The sequence below is a fragment of the Maylandia zebra genome, linkage group LG11 (genome assembly GCF_041146795.1).
Source record: "Maylandia zebra isolate NMK-2024a linkage group LG11, Mzebra_GT3a, whole genome shotgun sequence".
NCBI lineage: Eukaryota > Metazoa > Chordata > Actinopteri > Cichliformes > Cichlidae > Maylandia > Maylandia zebra.
Window position 1 is genome coordinate 22,192,176 of NC_135177.1, and position 17,688 is coordinate 22,209,863.

The 17,688-nt window shown below is 40.8% G+C and overlaps 3 protein-coding genes across 5 annotated transcripts in view; 2 read left to right on the plus strand and 1 right to left on the minus strand.

Moving 5' to 3' along the window:
• krtcap2 (keratinocyte associated protein 2) overlaps positions 1-16,689 on the plus strand; it is a 39,557-nt gene extending 22,868 nt beyond the window's left edge. Inside the window, exons 2-6 of the mRNA XM_004541265.2 lie at positions 13,725-13,803; positions 14,269-14,423; positions 14,600-14,663; positions 15,971-16,037; positions 16,140-16,689. Of these exons, the coding sequence (XP_004541322.1) occupies positions 13,800-13,803; positions 14,269-14,423; positions 14,600-14,663; positions 15,971-16,037; positions 16,140-16,260 (411 nt within the window). The 5' untranslated portion in view covers positions 13,725-13,799 and the 3' untranslated portion in view covers positions 16,261-16,689. The remainder of the gene's footprint in view (positions 1-13,724; positions 13,804-14,268; positions 14,424-14,599; positions 14,664-15,970; positions 16,038-16,139) is intronic.
• trim46a (tripartite motif containing 46a) lies at positions 1,335-9,939 on the minus strand. 2 transcript variants are annotated; one of them, XM_004541269.2, is made up of 12 exons: positions 9,697-9,939; positions 8,672-8,930; positions 8,049-8,196; positions 7,068-7,266; positions 6,843-6,989; positions 6,655-6,750; positions 6,006-6,259; positions 5,797-5,918; positions 5,370-5,699; positions 4,494-4,723; positions 4,310-4,377; positions 1,335-3,059 (listed from the first exon to the last, which is right to left on the minus strand). In XM_004541269.2, exons 1-12 carry the CDS (start codon positions 9,754-9,756, stop codon positions 2,612-2,614), a joined length of 2,361 nt encoding a protein of 786 aa, XP_004541326.2. In that variant the 5' UTR covers positions 9,757-9,939; the 3' UTR covers positions 1,335-2,611. The 2 variants fall into 2 exon arrangements, with proteins under 2 accessions (XP_004541326.2, XP_012771162.2); XM_012915708.3 differs by lacking the exons at positions 1,335-3,059; positions 4,310-4,377 and adding an exon at positions 5,092-5,176 and having other exon boundaries at positions 4,588-4,723.
• Positions 10,451-13,281, plus strand: tmem107l (transmembrane protein 107 like). Of its 2 annotated transcripts, none has more exons than XM_004541267.3 (5): positions 10,451-10,809; positions 11,922-11,989; positions 12,067-12,167; positions 12,491-12,587; positions 12,884-13,281. In XM_004541267.3, the coding sequence occupies exons 1-5, from the start codon at positions 10,723-10,725 to the stop codon at positions 12,951-12,953; spliced, it is 423 nt and encodes a 140-aa protein (XP_004541324.1). In that variant the 5' UTR covers positions 10,451-10,722; the 3' UTR covers positions 12,954-13,281. The 2 variants fall into 2 exon arrangements, with proteins under 2 accessions (XP_004541324.1, XP_004541325.1); XM_004541268.3 differs by lacking the exon at positions 12,491-12,587 and adding an exon at positions 12,660-12,756.
• Positions 16,690-17,688: the final 999 nt, after the last annotated feature.

The following is a 17,688-nucleotide window of genomic DNA, read 5'->3' on the forward strand; positions in this document are numbered from 1 at the left end:
GCATCACACGCTGAGAGGCGTTTTTTCCATGACATGCAAACAAATAGGGTTTGTTTTGGTAAGCCCTCTGAGACTACTGTTCTGCTGTCTGCAGTCAGTCAAAGTCTTTATTGTGTGCAGCAATTTAACCACTAGTTGTGTTTATGTTAATGTTGGGTATTGTATGAAAACATGTCAGTTGATGATGAAATGCTTTAATTTAAGGGAGTTCATTTTGGGGGGATTCAAATTTAAAAGACAAAATGTTAAGAAGCACTAAAGAAATTGTCATGCATATCTACTTGTGATTTCTTCAGTACAGAGAAACCTTTGTGTTCACATGTTGTGGTGCTCAAGGGCAGGGAAAAGAGATAATTTACTGATACATATACATATGCAATACTGTGAAAAACTTTTGAGCCACCCTTGATTTCTTCATATTTTGTTGAAGAAATCAAGGGTGGTTTGGGGCAATAGCTCCTCAGGCTGTAGAAAAGTCTTTTAAAGATTTTCTTTGGACATTGGCTGCTTTTCCAATTATTTGCAGTCCAGCCTGTGTACCTGAACAATGTCAGATGATTTATTCTGTTTGTTTGTTTGATCATAAGTTATAGAACTTATGTCTACACACAGCAAACAATATAGAAAGTACCGATTTTAAATTAAGTCTTTGCTACGTAGCTAGTTGCAAAAACACTTCAGTTGTTCCCATTTCTTTAGCTGAATTTCTTTTAAGAAAAGAAAAAGGCAAAGACTCAGTTTTGGCAGGCATAAAATAGTATCTTTGTACCAACAGGGTTAAGTGCGAAGAGATGTTAGCTGAAAACCGTAAATATTTTGTATGCAGTGTGTTTTTTGGACAATTTGGATAAGTATAAGTAAGAAGTGGAAGGCCTAAAAACCATCTAGGTTAGATGAAAAGCATCTGAAAGTCATGTCCTGGGAGATGTATCTGGTCCTTTACTATTTATTGAAGTCTCATCAGAAATGGTTTCAGTGGAAGGGTGGCTGTTAAGAAGCAATTTACAAGGACGGGAAGGAAAGGCTGAGGTGTGCTGTATTACACAAGAACTGAAACAGGTCTGATGGAGTCATGAATCCAAATATGAAATCTTTGGTTCCAGTTGATGTCAGTATGCACGGATGAGGTCAGGGGAGCGGTGTATACGGTACTCGGTAAAACAAAGTGGAGGCTGTGTCATGGTTTTGGCTTCATTTCAGCCAGTGGCTGTTAGAATTACACAACGTCTGTTTTTACTGTATTCTTTCCATGTACATTTGCAGATGTTTCAATAGACTGTTGCACCCATTTCCCATTTTCCAAGAAAAATAAAAATAAACGAGGGATACCTGAAGACTTTTTCACAGTACTATATTTATTGTTTTCTCTTGACTTGATAGAAACATTCCGCCAGCAAGGCAAAGTCTAAATCAGGAGGACTCTGATTTCTGAGATGCTACAGTCTCGAGTCATTCAAGTGCTGTGCTGGAACATATGTACGGGGTATAGACGAGTTATTCAAGACAGGACAGGACAGGATACACACACATACATACCACAGAAAGGGTGAAAGTTACAGCCAGAGCTCCCACACCCACACATACCCACAAAAAAAATCATATCAAAATACAGTCAGAGCCTGTCATTTTGAAAATACTACAGTGTAAACTCTTTGCATTTAAATGATACATAACAGGAAATAAGTAACTTAGCTAATATTGTAGGTTTCAAAAGGTACAGGGAGGAAAAGTGAACTATAAAGTGTACTTCAGTTTGTCTCCTCAGTAATCCACTTCATTTACCTGATCATTAACACTTATGTGTAAATCACTCAAACACCATAAACACAAGACACAAACAGGCCATGAACATTTCCAACTTTTCAAAATGTGACACATTGAAATGTATTCACATGGTTATGTCAACCAGCATAACGAGAACAGTATTCCTTCAGAAGGTTTCTTTGATTTGTGTTATAATCACACACACAAAAAAATGTAGGCAACTGTGAGCATGTTTACGCAGCCAAAAAGCCACACGATTCTTTTGAAATGCAAAACAGTGACTATATAAAACCAAAACTGAAGCTTTTTATTCAACTACGGAAGAAAATTCACATTCTCTAATTTTGTTTTATATTCACATTGCTGGCGCTACATAAAAATTTAAGATAAAAAAAATTAGGCATACAGTACATCTGAGTTATTTTCACAAGGTGACAGTCAGTTATCTGCATATACGCAAGTTATGAATCTTAGTTACACCTGCATGCAGCTTATGCTATCCAATTATTCTGGGAAAAAATTAGCCAAAAGTAAAGGGAGAGCAGATTTTTTTTTTTGCGTTGCACACAGATTATTGAGGAGACCCTGTGAACAAAATTCTGCATAGTCTAAGACCACTTTGGCTACAGTGTCCTTAGTTGTAGCATTCCAAAGTAATTTTTTAATAAGAAAAAAAAAGAGCCAAAAGAGAAATGTGATCAATTCAGGCCAAGTGCAACTGTAAAAGAACATCAGATATTTATATTGATCACACTGAAGGGAAAACTAGAACTGTATTTAGCAGTCACAGTTCAGCCAGAGAGCATTTTCTGCCTGGGATCATTTCACAGACTCATCTCTGAGCTGTTTATTTACTTAGATTCGTTGCTCTTGTTTGGATGGTTACTCTCCGAGGTGGTGGCTCCTCAATGCTCCGGTTGGCCACGAGGTCCTGCAGCTGCAGGGCTCCGCCGCCGATGAAGCAAAATGCCGGACACACCGGAGCGGAGCAATCCACGTGTCCCTCCCATAGGATACGCAAAGAGTGGGCATCGTAGAAGGTGACTCGTCCTTTGTCGCAATCCAGACACACTCCTAGCTGAGGTGGCAAAGGAGCAGTGTGAGGGTGAGACATGCTACTGTGGCTGCTACTGTGGGAGTGCATTGCTCCATGGCTCTGGCTGTCACCCTGGCTCTGAGTTTGACTGTGTCCTTGAGGAAGCAGGATTTTGCCCATGCCCATAGTGAGGAAGCAGAATGGAGGGGAGTCCTGGCCATCTTCAGCCCCACTGTCATGGCCGCTGTCTGGGTCGCAGCTGGGAGGAAGAGGAGGTAAGAGCAAAACTTAGAGTAGACCTGATTCAGTTTCTTCTACTTAAAATGCTGTTTCCAGCAGTGGCCAACAGTAGTAATGTTATTCATGTGTTTACAAGCTATTATGTTGCCCCCAAGTGGTTAGAAATATATTTAATTTACTGGCATGGCTCCTATCCATCTGAATAAGAGGCATGTTACTGAATGGCAAATGAACTGGCTCTTATTTAGTGCTTTTAAAGTTACTTGAGTACATGTCTCATTCACCATTTCATAAAAACAGTCATTTCCATGTCTAAGTTATTTCAGTATGTTGCCCAAGGATACTGTAGCATGCACACTGAGCAGCCAGAGACTGAACCAACAAGTTTCTGATAATAGAAACTAATAGATGGCCGGCTCTACTACCTCAGCCACAACCAGCAAGCAGCTCAAAATATAGGTGACAGGACACTCCTATTTCTATCATGGATCTTAATGTCATGGTAATTTGAGGCTTTTAATGATTTTTCCAGCATTGAATAACTATACATACATGTACATACATGTTTAATGACTTCACATAACAAGAGTTGTGTGCATAAGTTTGAATGGGGAAGACCCAAACTGTCAAACTCAGATGAGAGGATATTGGTTAGCATGTTTGGGAACAACTCAGGAACCACAGAGGCTCGAGTCTGGTATGAACTGGAAACTGCTGGAACAGCAGCATCACTGTCCACGGCAAAAAAATAGTTTTACATCACCATGGAGGGTGCCAACTGAGAAAGACACCCCTGCTCCATAATCAACACCTTTAAACTCAATAGAAATTTGCAGCTGGCCACATTGACAAGCCTCCTGAGGAAAACTGTCAAGCATGGTGGCAGCATCATGCTCTGGGGCTTTTTTGCTAGCAGTGGTACTGGAATAATGCACAAAGTTAATGAGATAATGACGGACAGGGACTACCTCCAAATTCTTCAACTTCACCTCAAATCAACAGCTTTATGGTTTAAATTTGGACACAGCTTTGTGCTCCAACAGCAAAGTAATCCCAAACATACATCTAAACTGGTTGTGGAATTCAAAAAGCAGGCTAATATTAAGCTTTTAGAACGGCCTTCCCAAAGCCCTGACCTCAACACTATGCTTAAAAGCTGGGTACATGCCAGGAAACCAATCAGTTTAAATAAACTCAAACACAACCCTGACAAGGACAAGCAGAAGACGATGTATGTATGGATAGTTGAAAAGGGTAAGGTTTAGTTACCGAGGGCTGGCCATGTCCTGAGGGAGATGGAACCACTCTTGTAGCTTAGCCTCCTGCCCAACTCCTATCTGCAAATGAGAGGAGCAAAAAGAAAGAAGCTTTGGTCACATCCATTGTGAGTCTGCATGTAAAAGATTTTTTAAAAAGCTTCCTTCACAACATGATCGACAACACTTTCTCTTACCTTTACCAGGTAGGAACTAGGCTCTACAGAGCATGCCCAGTAGTGTTTGCCTTGAGTGACAGCCAAGTCTGCCACCAGTAAGTCAGAGGTCAAGTGGCAAGATGTTAGTGTGCGATCGGCAGCCTGCAGAAGGGAGAGGCCTGGCACACTGCGGGCGTAGGTTTGGCCTTTACCCAGTGCCAACCGGTCTGCATGCAAGCCCCAGCGAGAGTCTAGAGAAAAACTCAAGACTGGTAGGAAGGATAAAGAAGGAGAGAGATGACAAGAAAGGAAAGGAATCAGAAAGAAGGAAAGGTTAGATCCTGCAGCTCAGGCATAGAAAATGAAAAAGGGGCTAAGAGGAGCATGAGACAAACACATAAAGAACAAATGAAAAGAAAACTTTGTTTTCAAGATGAATAGTAAGAAACGGCTTTACAACAAAAACATGAAAAACAATAAAGGTAAAGAGTAAAATTTGATTTGTACATATACCTTTTCAAATATGTTTATAATGACAAATACTTTTGAATTTAATATTATTTAGAATAATACCAAAAAGGAACAATGGACAAAATGTACGAACACAAATGATTTTGGAAAGTGCAGAAAAACAGACCTGTGGCATATAAGACAGAAGCAGATTTAGTATGACTGGGATGGCACTGGAATGCAGAGCAAATAAAGGAAGGCTTTTGCAGAAACTAAAACAATGGGAATGGAGGAAATCAAGGGATGGAGAGAAAAGAAACAAAGATTAGTCAATTGGCTGAAAATGAGTACTGGCAATATGAATACTGGGGGGAAAAAACAGCTTTTGTTAATCTTAGAATTTAATTAAAAGAGTGGCGAGATGAAGACTTTTTGTACTGAAACAACTGTGTGTACACATCCTACCAGGTGCCGGTGGAGTGTGGAGGTAAACCTCTTCGCTGTACTCTCCAAAGCCAGCCTTGTTGCACCCTCTCACTCTCAGCACATACACGCTGTCCATCTGCAGTCGAGCGACCACAGCACTAGTACCCTTCACTTCATCGATGCGCAGCCAAGCTGTGGCCGAATTAGGGGATCTGATGCCACCCCACGTGGCCGCAGCTCCTCCTGCTCGCCTCTGGTATTCAACAGAAAAGTGCCATGCTGGAACTGAGTCCTGAGGGAGCCGCCAGCATAAAAAAAGCTGGTCGTAAGCTAACGTCTTCTGAGTGTCAATGACTGGAGCCAGTGGAGCTGTGGAGAAAAATTGCAACGATACGGAGATTAAACTATTCATTTTTAACTCTTTAACATACCATGTATTGCAGGAACAAAGAAGCTGACAACCCACCTTGTATAAAGTCCAAATTGTTTATGATCTTAATCTCTTTGGATGCATCCAGGTGAAAGTGTCTGAAGGAGGGCTCGGCAGCAAGAGAGAAACACTGGAGATTTTCTATAGCCTTCACCAGCCTGGAGAAATAAGATAATAAAAGGAATTTAAGAAAATTCAAATAAAGGTAACAAATCGAACTGAATGAAAACGGCTGAATCTCTTACCTGTTGTGTGTTATTCTCGCAGCCTGCACAAAGCAGGGTGCATCCGTCTCTTTCAGCAGCTCTTGAGTGTAGGCCATTAGACCGGCCTGCTCCAGCAGGCCTTGCTTCTCAAAGACCTGAGAGGACAGGGCCTCCTCCTTTCTGCTGCGGGATCCCTCCAAGGCCAAGGTCAAAGACCCCTGGCGCTCAGCTACAGCCGCTCCCAGCTCATGGATACAGTGAGTCAAGTGCTGTAGAGCCACTGCACTGTTGGCCTGCAGAAAGAGAGAGGATGCAAAAACAGCTGGAAAAAATGAAGATTGGAGATACTGTTGCTATTCAGGGAAAAATCACGATGCTTTTAGAATGGCATTTACACATTGTGTTGCAATTGTAGTTAAAAGAAAGTGGTCAGTTAAACTGAAGTCCATTCATACTTTACTGAAGCATCACAGTTCCTCTAAATTCGGTGAAATAATTACATTTTTTTGCTGAGAAACTCAGGAGAAAGCTGCAGGTAAGATCTGGACAGTATTGATATCCCAATGACATATTTTCTGCTAAAAATGTAAAATGAACCCCCAAAATACTGCATTTGAAGCCCTAGCAAATACTGTTGCACCTGTACAAAGATCAAAAGCTACTTTAACAAAGCAGAGGAGAAGCACACCTCCATGTGTTTGATGGCAGCCTCCAGTTGAGTGATCTGACTCTGTATTGTCTCCTGGTTTGCCAAAATGAAGTTGACTTCCTTGGTAATCTTGTCCTGGAAAACCAAATAGAAAGCTAACACTGCTATGCTGCAATCACCAGGGCTGTAGCACAGTAAAAACATATTACCACCACCCTCAAAATCACCTTGAGTGCCTGGTAGGCTTGTGCTATAGGCAAAACCTTGTGCCCATGATGGATACGGCGTAGCTTACAAAGTGGACACAGCAGCCTCTGGCAGGTACGGCAGTACCACTGCAGTCTCTCCTGCTCATGCTCTGTGCATGTTAAAACCTATAACACAAAGGTGGGTTAATGTACTGGAAGAGATGCAACTTTGTATCATGTGCGGAGATAAAAACAGAGACCAACCTTTGGCCTAAAGTTGTTGGTAGGTAGAATGTGTTCATGCTGAGCTCGAGGCGTTCCCCACGGGTGGTAGAGCTTGAAACACTCGTTGCAAAAGTTGGACTTGCAGTCAGCGCAGCCCTTGGTAGCCTCCAGAGACTGGGGAGGCTTACAGAAACTGCACGTGATGGCTACGCTGCCCAGACTTACTGTGTGCCTGTACCTAAAGGACAGACATGTGTACATGGAGATAAGGGCAAGGCTGTGATAATTCTGCAGCGGCAAAGAAAGAAAGCAACAAAAAAAATAAATGGGAATAATGAGCTCATCTGACTGTGGCCTGCTTTTTTCAGTAGTTAAGAAGGCAACTCTTCAACTGCCTGACCTGGATACATCACCAGCAGCTGCCTTGTTATTGCATCCTGCACAGTAAAACATGCACCGTCACACTTTCCCGACCAATTGCAGTGATTCTAGGGGAGGAAGCAGCGGCACCCAACAAACTGCTGCGTGTGAAAGTGTCTCTCCCTGTCTCACTGCTTCAGAAGCAGCTCCTCTCACTTTGATCTCCTTTGTTTGAGCTGATAAGGGGTGGGGGAATTAAAAAGCCAGAGGAGTGTTTCAGTCCAAATAAAAATTAACAGTTTAACCAATGCTGCACTGCATTTTTACAGCTGCCCCTGCACTTTGCTCTCCGCCTTGGATCAAGAGTAAAGGAAAAAGATCATTATTGCAACTCCTTCCAGCAAATGATTTCCTGTCTCATTTATAAAGCAGCACTGGCCTCACTCTTCATTCGCTGCCTTTACACATTGCCTGCATGACTGGTTAGAGTGCTTTTCCAAAACTATTACAGCTCTTATAATGCGACATTCCCACTGGATAAAATAAAGCCAGGTGACATGCATGGGGGAGCTAAAAGGTGTCTGCTCTTTCTCTGCCTGACCTGAGGTTGTGATGCTACAGCACTTATATGATATTCATGGGGTTGGTGCATATACATACCTCTCCACAATGCGCTCCAGGGTGAGGTTGCGAAGGCAGTCTGTCAGGCCTTTCTCCCCGAGCTCTATATCCTGCTGACAGGAAGGACAGGGAAACAGCATGGGGGGATGGGTCTCCTTCCGCCGTCGCCCTGGGTATGTCCCACACACTGGGAGAGTGATGCAGGTGTGGGGATAAAAAGGAAAGAAACACAGACACAGAAGAATAAAAAGCAAGGTTTTTAGAGATAGTTTATGAGGAATTTAACAAAGGCGGACTAGTGAGAAAAGGAAGGAAGCAAAACTCTAATTTGCCTCCACATTTGTGCAGATCATCATGAAAAATAAACTTCTCGAGGAAAAACTATTTGCTTACATAGACACCTTGGCGACACACCTGCTCGGCAGATGCTTACTGCCTTTCGTGTCTCCTTGAGGTAAGGACTCTCGGACTCTATCTTCTTGCTCTACACACACTTAAATAAGTCATTAGATGAATCCATAAAGCTCTGGATGTGCGGCAGGATGCTGATGTGTCTGTTAAATCATCTATGACAGTCTGAGAGGACAGTGACATCATGCTACGTCAACATCATCCTTGTTCATTTGAATGCCAAACACACACACACAAACCATTTCCTTTACCTGTTCTAAGGACCCGCTCCAGGCGATCAGGCGTCCTGGGAGCAGGTCTGCGTGTCTGTCGTGGGGATCGGGTGTTGGGTGTGGAGGATGGTGAGTAAGGCTCTGGAGGGAGATCTGGAGGAGGATAGCCTCTTTGTACCAACACCTCAGCTGCACAAAGCAGACACACACTGTGCTGGCAGGGCAGGATGATGGGCTGCTTCACCATCTCATCACACACTGGGCAAAGCAGCTCCTGTTCCATGCTCTTCATGTTGGACTGGAGAGGAGGACGAAAGAGGCTGAAGACTAAATAACAGCTGAATCACTAGAATAAATAAGGAATCGGCTGCTCTATACATTCTGTGTCTTGTGATATAATGTATAGTCAATGTGTAGGAGGCTGGCATTGAATATACAGAGAGCAGAGAAGGCCAACGTGGATGAATAAATAGCTTTCCCCTGAATACTCATCTAGCTTTACCTGTACCCTGTAAAAAAACTTAGATGCACTTTACACAACTCAGAGAAGTACAAAGCAGTGAGATTTTTAAATCTGTAAAATGAAAATGCATTTTTCTGCTCATTCTGTCCACCAGCATCAGTTTTACTGGTTCTGGAGGCCCCTTTCTATTGCTGCAGCTACTTAAACGCAGCATCCCGTTTCTATGACAACGTGCATCTTCCCATCATGTGCATCACGAGTATTTTAACCTACTACTCGCCAACATATTTAATTGGTTTTAATGCTCAAACACTTATTTGATCTACTAGAACTTTTTGTTTACTTAATTAATGCATTTGTAGTCACAGTGGCCCCGTTTTACGTTTCCAGCCACAGTGCTAGAGCATTGCCATTTCTCGTTGATTCAAGATGCAAAAAAATACCTTCCAAAGGAAGAAATGCCACACATTCCTTCATCATCAGCGCACATATGTGCAATATGGAAAAGATCCACAGGTAAATGCACAGGTGGTAAACAGATCGCTTTTAAAAAGAGCACACATGGTTAAAAAATGGCTAATAAAATGAGCGTCACACTTACACTGATGCGAACCAGCGCGTCCATGATAGATGTAAAGGTTTGTAAGTCCGCTTCTGCCATACTCCTTCGATGCAAATGACTCTGCGATACAATAACGGATCGCCTTTTTTTTCGTCTGGAGAAAGGCTGAGCAGGGTTACCGTACCGAGGTATGGCAAGCCCGGGCCTCGACCTGATGTAGCCGTGCTAGAGGTGTGTTTTTTCACACACGCCGATTCAGTGCCGTCTGTCTCAAAGCAACGAGTCCACTCCACGTAGCAATCAGATGGGAGGAGGGGGGGGGGGGATTTGTACTGGTTTAGGCTACAGCTGCCACAGTCGCATTGCTCAAAGACCGATTAATACAATTAGAATGGAACTTGGCACTATTATATTCGAGCTAGATTTATTTTATTTTAATGTATGACAAACCTTCAAATAAAAATGTCCGATTACATATTAACATTTATACAATTACAGCATTTTATAGGGTTTTTCACGCATGGCATTCTGGATGTGTGTCTAAAACAGCTTAAAACAATTTGCAGTTCAGTTTTTCGAAATAAACCTCCAGCTCCTTGAACGTGCAGCTCCTCCGTAGTATTTATATGTTGATACATATGCTGGTGGCAGTTTTTCGTTTTGCCATTAGATGGCAATGTTTTGTTTTTTCAAGCACACACACACATACACGAGTTCTTAAATTGTTGTTCCATGTCCGGAACCTTTGTATGTTGCTTTTTCATGCGGTGGGTCAGTAATACTGGATGCACCCGTTCGCTGGTTGTTGTAGCAACCAGAGCATCCGCCTTTCGTGTAATAATCACAGCAAGGGGAAATCGGATGAATTAGTTCGTATTTTATATGGAATACGAGTTAAATGAGTGACATGGGCGAATGTGTTTATGCTGCAGTTATCTTATTTGTACATTTTGCTATCTTATAGTAGCTACTAGGCGCATTTGAATTGCCGAAAAGCTGCATTTCCCGTCCAGCACTAATACCGTAGTTTTTCTGAATTGTTGTCTAGCTACACTTTATTCAAGCATGTCGTCGGTCAGTAGCCTTGTCCCCGCACGATTTCTCACCATCATAGCTCACCTCGTCATCGTGATCACAATCTTTTGGTCGAGGGTAAGTAAGCAAGCATGGCAAACATTTTTTTGTATTCTGTGATAACTTGTTGTAAATATCCATGAACACAATAAAGGGTGACGATAATCTGCAGATACTAGCACTGAAGCTCGACAGGAAAATTAAAAAACAAACAACAACAACAAAAACTAAAATAAATTTTAAAATGTCAACATGTGAGAGACCTCAGAGTTTACCACTTAAAAAGAAGAAGACATAATTCATTTCTCCCAATGCGCTAAAGAAGAAAGAAATTGCCAAGGTAGAAAGTAATTCAAATTCAGATTCAAATCTGGACTTACAAGATGTACGAAACAAAAAGAAAAATAAATGAATATGAATAATCTTTGTCAGGTGATGAAGTCAGGAAAAATAAATAAATAAAATAGAAATAAATAAATAAAAAACAAGAACTGGAGCAGCTGCATGGCATCAGGAAGCCAAAGATTTTGATGTCCACCAGAAACAATATGATAGAGTCCAAAAGAGAAACTGTGGTACTTATAACTCAAGGACTAGCATGAGGGTGATGTAGGACATGTATGAGGACAGTGAGACATGAGGTGTGTGTGGTAGGTGTGACAGGTTGAAGGTGAGGTTGTGATTACATTAGAGGTCTGCTCTGAGCCCCTTCTTGTATCCAGTGGTGATAAACAGGCTGGCCGATGAGATCAGGTATGAGTCTTCGTGGATTATGATGTATGCAGACAACATTGTGATATGTAGTTAGAGTAAGGATCAGGTGGAGAAGTGGAGCTATGATCCAGGGAGAAGAGGAACACACGTGTGTGAATAAGAGGTGGGCAGATGTAACAGTGATGCTGCAAGGGTGTAGCAGTCGAGGTGGATAAATTTAAATACCTGGGTTTAGGAATGAGTAGATGAGAGACGACTCAGGATTAGAGGTTTGGAGATAAAGTCAGAGAAGCGAGGCTGACAGGGTTTGGACATGTGCAGAGAAGAAATAGTGGATAAATTGGACAAAGGATGTTGAAAATGGAGCGAGTCAGGAGGAAGTTGTCCATCACAACAGAAGCATTGGAGTTGACACTGCTTCTTTTTCCTCATGTCTTAAGAAGTAATTACACCAATTTGTAACTTTTACTTTACAGGAAAATAATGTGAAAGCTTGTTTGCCTTTGGATTTCACACAGGAGCAGTATGACACTGAGGACAGACAGTAAGTAAATATTTTAAACACATTTGACACATTTGTGTACACATCTTCCAATCTATTATATGTATTCTCTTTTTCAGGTTGGTGGTGGCATTATCAGTGACTCTCGGTCTGTTTGCTATAGAGCTGGCTGGTTTCTTTTCAGGAGTGTCCATGTTCAACTGTAGCCAAAGCCTCCTTTGTATCCTTTTCACTCACATTTTACACTCTTATTTATCGTTTGTGTTTTGATTCCAAATGGTTACATTTATTACTTATTATGCATATATATTCCACATCCTCTGTTAGGACTGTTTGTGACTGGCTGTCCAAAAACATGCAAATACACCAAATAAATATAAAGCTTGCAGTTGTAACTGAGATGATATGTAACGCCAAGGCAAACAGATAGATGTATGGTAGTAACTGAGTAACAACTGCAATGATGTTAGTGTAAGAAAAGCAATAATTTCAAAAGTGCTTGTGATCAGTTACACTTCCATGACTATCTTTTACCTGGTATAGCAACAGGAGTCCATGCCAGTGCCTCAGTGGCTCTGCTTTTCTTTCTATTTGAGCAGTGGGAGTGTCACATCTACTGGTGGATCCTCGCCATCTGCAGGTTGGTGTATAAGCTTGCTCAATGTTGTTGTATTTTTCCAAAGTTCTTTTCCCTGACTCACGTTTCAACCAGCACTGGCTGCCCACTGCAGCGGATCAGTGTCTTTGTCTTTTTTTGTGTTTGAAAAGTGGGAATGCTGGACTTACTGGGTTATTTTTGCCACCTGCAGGTTGGTTTGTATGCATGTTGATGTGAATATTAGTATTTATGTCTCTAGTTCAAAGTGACATAGCCTCTTTTAAGCATTAGAAGCAGAAGTATAACCTACATTGGTGTCTCTCTGGCTCTTCCTTTAGTGTTCTACCGGCTTTAGTGGAGATTCTTCTGTTCATAGCCGTTTTTGGACTGAAGAAGAAGCCTTTATGAAGGAAAGTCCGGATGTACGATGGTACAAACCGAGATTGGATGTAGACATCTGTCAGTTTGTTAGCAGATATACTGTAGCTACAGAAAAAGAGTGGATACCAGACATATATCAGTACAAAACACCAACAGTGAGGAATGCATAAAACACACTTTTAAAATGTTTTTTAATCTATTTTTATATCATTTGAATAAAGTTGATGCAGCATACGTTTTTACCTTATGTCTATTTTTTGTATGTTGGAACTGGAGTGTTTTGTTTATATAGTGTGTTTGTAGTGTCAGTTACTCTGTAAAAGTAAATAAAGCTTGTAATTATTTTGTTGCTTTGGTTGTGTGTGTGTTCAAATTATTTCTTGTTCTAGTGCATCTACTGCAAAGTGTTTCTTGGTAAATACATTTAAATTGTAATTTCTGTTGAAATAAATTGAAATTGAGTTAAATTATTTAATGCTAGCATAATTACACACTTGTTCTGAACTGTACCATGAAGTTCTACTTTTAGAAGTCCACAAAACATATAAACATAATGTATATAACGTACGTGTGTGTGTTTGTGTGTATTTAGACGATAGAAATGTAATTGTAATGCAAACACATAATTGTGTTTTATAAATGTTTCGATTTGAACTTTAGTGGAATCAAACAACCATTATTTGGATTTTTATTCTTTTATTGCTTTTTTTTTCACCCGGAGAGCTCATGTGGCTCCTCCCACCGGTCCCACCTGACTTTAGAGCCGGGTAATCTGTTTTTTAGTTCCTAGAGCCGGGACAGCTAGCTGGCTCGTCGAAGTTAAATTTAATTTACTGGTGCTTCGTCACGGAGACTATAATTAAGTATTACAGTATGGGTATGTATTGCATAATTATCAATAGACACATCGTCAGCACAGACATAGATGTGCAGATATCCTCAGTCTCAGTGTGCAGTATGTCTTATAGTCCTGTGTAGCTAATGTTAAATGTAAACCACGCTAACACAGATTTCTTTCTTACAGTCTAGCAATGCCAGCATTACTGTAAAGTACCAGAAAAGTTTTTATGTGCTGAGCATTTAGGAAATTATATTAGAGGGGTGTTTTGGTGCAGATGTGAGTTGATTAGCACAGAGCTAACAGCTATACGTGGGAAACGTTATGCGTGAACACTGACGTGGCGTTAAGTTCCAAGGCGTATGACTGCCCAATTCAAACGAGATATGACATTTAAAACCATCGTTTACTTTCGGTTGCATTACAGTTCTATAGTAGATAACTCTTTAGCCTCAGATAGCCTCAGGTTTTGTCCAGATGACAGTTTATCTCTGTTGTTTGTAGCGGTGAACACCGGAACCTCCCTGGTGCTATCCAGTCTGCTCTCTGTGCTGGTATTCGCGGGGATGCAGATGTTCAGTAAGCAGCTGGCATCCACCGAGTGGCTCACCATCCTGGGAGGTTTTCTGGGCTCAGTCCTCTTCATCTGCTCCCTGACTGTATCCTTTAAGTGACATGTAGAGTTGAATTGCTTTGCCAATGTTGTTAATCAGTAAACTGCACAGTTCTTTTGGAAATCGGTATTTATTGAACAACTTTCAGACTTTTATTATATATTCTCCATAAAAATGTATAGATGTCACTGAGGAGAGTCGCACCTTAACTTTGGCTTCAGGCATTTAATAATCTGGAAAATTTGGTTTTTGGAAAGGGATTCCAGGCCAAGATATTCCCTGAGAGTAAGTGATGATGGCCCATGCAGTGGCCTTTTTCTTGTTCACATGGTGTTTAATATTTCTGCTGAGTTAACTGTTAGCTCAGCTTTACCTGAAACATCAGAATTGTTTATACCAAACTCTAGCCTAAATAATAGGTGGAAATCTTGGTTGAGGTAAAGGTCAGAGGTTAGAGAAGCCAGGTAACCCAGATCGCTGGTTTAAGTCCCTGTTCAGGTGAAGTGATCTTCTCTAAGATGTTTGATTTTGTACACAAACCTTGCAAAAAATAATCAAGAAGCAAAAGCCTGACTAAATTAACAATAATAAAGCTAAATTGTTCCTCTCAATATATAGCCGCTGTATGCTGGTTTCTGCAGGCTGAAGACCAGCGGTCACTACAGGAATCAACATCTGCAAAGTAATTTAGTGTAACACAGTTTACATGCAGTTACAGTGGTTTGCTTCTGATTGCCACAGCAAAACCTGTTCAGGGTTTTTGTGCCTGTTAAAATGCTAATTATAAATACTGTTCCAATCAATGTCAGTAACACAGTTATTACAGTAAAAATAAGCTGAAACATTCACCGAAAATGCAACGTCTTCACTAAATGTCTCACTGTCGAGTTCATGTGCAAATATAAGAATCTCCTCAGAAGAAAATGTAAAGTGCTTATTTGATAAGGAGCATTTTTTTAATGTTGTTAGGTAGTCCTAAAATAAATTAAAACATTAAAAAAATCATTTTAATTATATTAAACATCTTGCTGATGTTAAATCTACCACGTCAGGTAAACCAGAACAACAAAACATTTGAGCTAATGGAGAGAATAAAAGTTAGATAAATGTTGACTCAGACAACGAATTTAGGGTGCTGCTGATGATGATGATGATGATGATGATTAGTAGTAGTAGTAGCATTTATAAGCGGCAGCTGGTTTCTGTGTGTGCTTTAGTTAGCCAAGGTAAATAAAACACAGCACTGCTACTAGACTTGAGGTAAGCTCCTGCACTACCTCTGTGCAGGAGGGCTCTAGGCTTCCCACACACACACACACACACACACACACACACACACACACACACACACACACACACACACACACACACACACACACACACACACACACACAACAAACAAACAAATCTTTTGACTGGTTAGGCAAGATGCTAGTTTCAATGAGCTGAGTCTACCCTCTGGTCCAGATTTGCGTATCATCATGACAGCCAATGCAAATTTAAAATAACATTCTAACATTATTACCTCGATGCACATCTGTAGGCTCATATTAATGCTCATCACTTATATGATTTACTGTGTCATCTTGCAGTTCTGTTGTGTCTGTGCCTTTCACTGTTTGCCTCTGGCCTGGTACACCGTGTCTGTGTCACTACTTGGTAAGTGACTCCTCTGCAGAACACGTTTACCCAAAGCATCTAGAAAGCACTTCTAAATGTATTTGATTATTAAAATACTTCTCTTTCTTTTTTCCTGTTCAGCCTCATCTTTTCCCTCTTTGCCCTGTACTACATCAACAAAGTGTCTGCTGCCCTCTACCAAGCAGCTGTTCCTGTAGTAACACCAGCCAAAGCTGGCAGCAAGAGCAAAAGGAAGAACTAAAGAGCCCACTGGATCACAGTTGTATCACACTTCGACCAGTCATTATTCCCCAGGTGCTGGTGGTCATTGCTACACAGCTGAATGCACAGTTTTGTCACAATGATCCTTTGTTATTAGGCTTTTTTTAGGTATATAAAATTTGGTTTGGGGTTATTATTTTAAGTCATCATTTCATTGAGTACAAGCCTGTAGTAGTTAATCTGGTCCTTTGTTTGTGTATTTTTTTATTTTATTTTACAGTTCTCTTAAATTTGAATCACAAAGAAATGGTAGATATAAGGCCAAACGTGTTTTACGTTCCATCCCTTTCTAATCAGTGCTCTTTTTAAAAAGGTTGCAAAGAGATTCTTTCCTCCTGTGTATTCAGTTTTCTTCTGTTTTGTTTTTTCAAATCCATTTTTGTAATTAAACTTTCTGAAAGACTTTCAATGTGTTGTGCTTCCTTCTACCTTTGCTCAGTTTGTAATCTGCAGTCTAGCTGTGTGGGGATGTAATAAAATCATGCAGTGGCATATGTGTAAATATTCCTTGTGCAGCCATTCCCATAGTCAAGAGTGCTGCAGCCCACTTATTTTTCTGTTATATACTGAAATATGCATTTAAAGAGGACAGCAGTGGTGTAAAGGTTAGCAAAAGTACTGGTGGCTCTAGTGGTAACACAAGAGTTTAAAGTTTTATTAGTTTTCACTTTTCTCTCAGCTAAATTTGTGTCTGTGTTTCAATTAGTTGCCAGATTGGGTTTGATGATTTTGTTTGAGTTTTCCACTTTTAGGAAACATTTAGTTTTTATTAGCATCAGTAGGAAAGTTAATGGGGTTTTTTTTATGTTTATATCGATGAGATATATGCTAAGAGAGTAATTTTACAAGTTCAGCACAGAGAATTTAAGGACAACACTTCTTCAAGGTATTTGATGCGGACACGGAGAGAGCCTTGACTGAATAAATCATGCAACAGTTTGTCTTCATGCTTCTTCGACCAATGTAGTAACAGTTTTCTTTCAGCTTTGCAAGTAAACAATATTGTTTAAGATTTCATTTTTCTGTTGATCATTTAAAATTTTTCATTCAGTTTTAAGTTTTACTTCAGTTTTCAGTTAACCATAACAGTCTTCAGGCCGTTCACTCCTCATCTCCTTGGAGAACAGGAGAGAGTGAAATCACAGAGGAGCTGTTGAGCAAGTTTTAAAGGAACTGCCAAGTGACAGTGAAGGGTCAGTTTGAACAGGCTGCTCCTGCAGTGCTGCTGAAAGCGGTATCTGGGAATAAACTCGCAGTGGAGATTGTCCATTGTCCACAGCCTCACACTCCCTTCCCCCGGCTCGCCTTGTTTCGGGAGAGCATCCTGCTGCTGTCATGTATCCAGGTGTGCCGACTGTTACAGGTAAAGAAGACGGCCCAGTGCAGACTTGCTCAGTCTTAGCAGGTC

What these genes read in the sequence shown, in the direction of transcription:
- trim46a (XM_004541269.2), bottom strand. Translation starts at nt 9,756, where the DNA reads ATGGCAGAAGCGGACTTACAAACCTTTACATCTATCATGGACGCGCTG. An exon ending in GGAGCGGGTCCTTAGAACAG is followed by an intron (nt 8,197 to 8,671) that starts GTAAAGGAAATG and finishes TCACTCTCCCAG; the next exon opens with TGTGTGGGACATACCCAGGG. An exon ending in CCAACAACTTTAGGCCAAAG is followed by an intron (nt 6,990 to 7,067) that starts GTTGGTCTCTGT and finishes TTTGTGTTATAG; the next exon opens with GTTTTAACATGCACAGAGCA.
- tmem107l (XM_004541267.3), top strand. Translation starts at nt 10,723, where the DNA reads ATGTCGTCGGTCAGTAGCCTTGTCCCCGCACGATTTCTCACCATCATA. An exon ending in TATGACACTGAGGACAGACA is followed by an intron (nt 11,990 to 12,066) that starts GTAAGTAAATAT and finishes TCTCTTTTTCAG; the next exon opens with GTTGGTGGTGGCATTATCAG. An exon ending in CTGTAGCCAAAGCCTCCTTT is followed by an intron (nt 12,168 to 12,490) that starts GTATCCTTTTCA and finishes TACCTGGTATAG; the next exon opens with CAACAGGAGTCCATGCCAGT.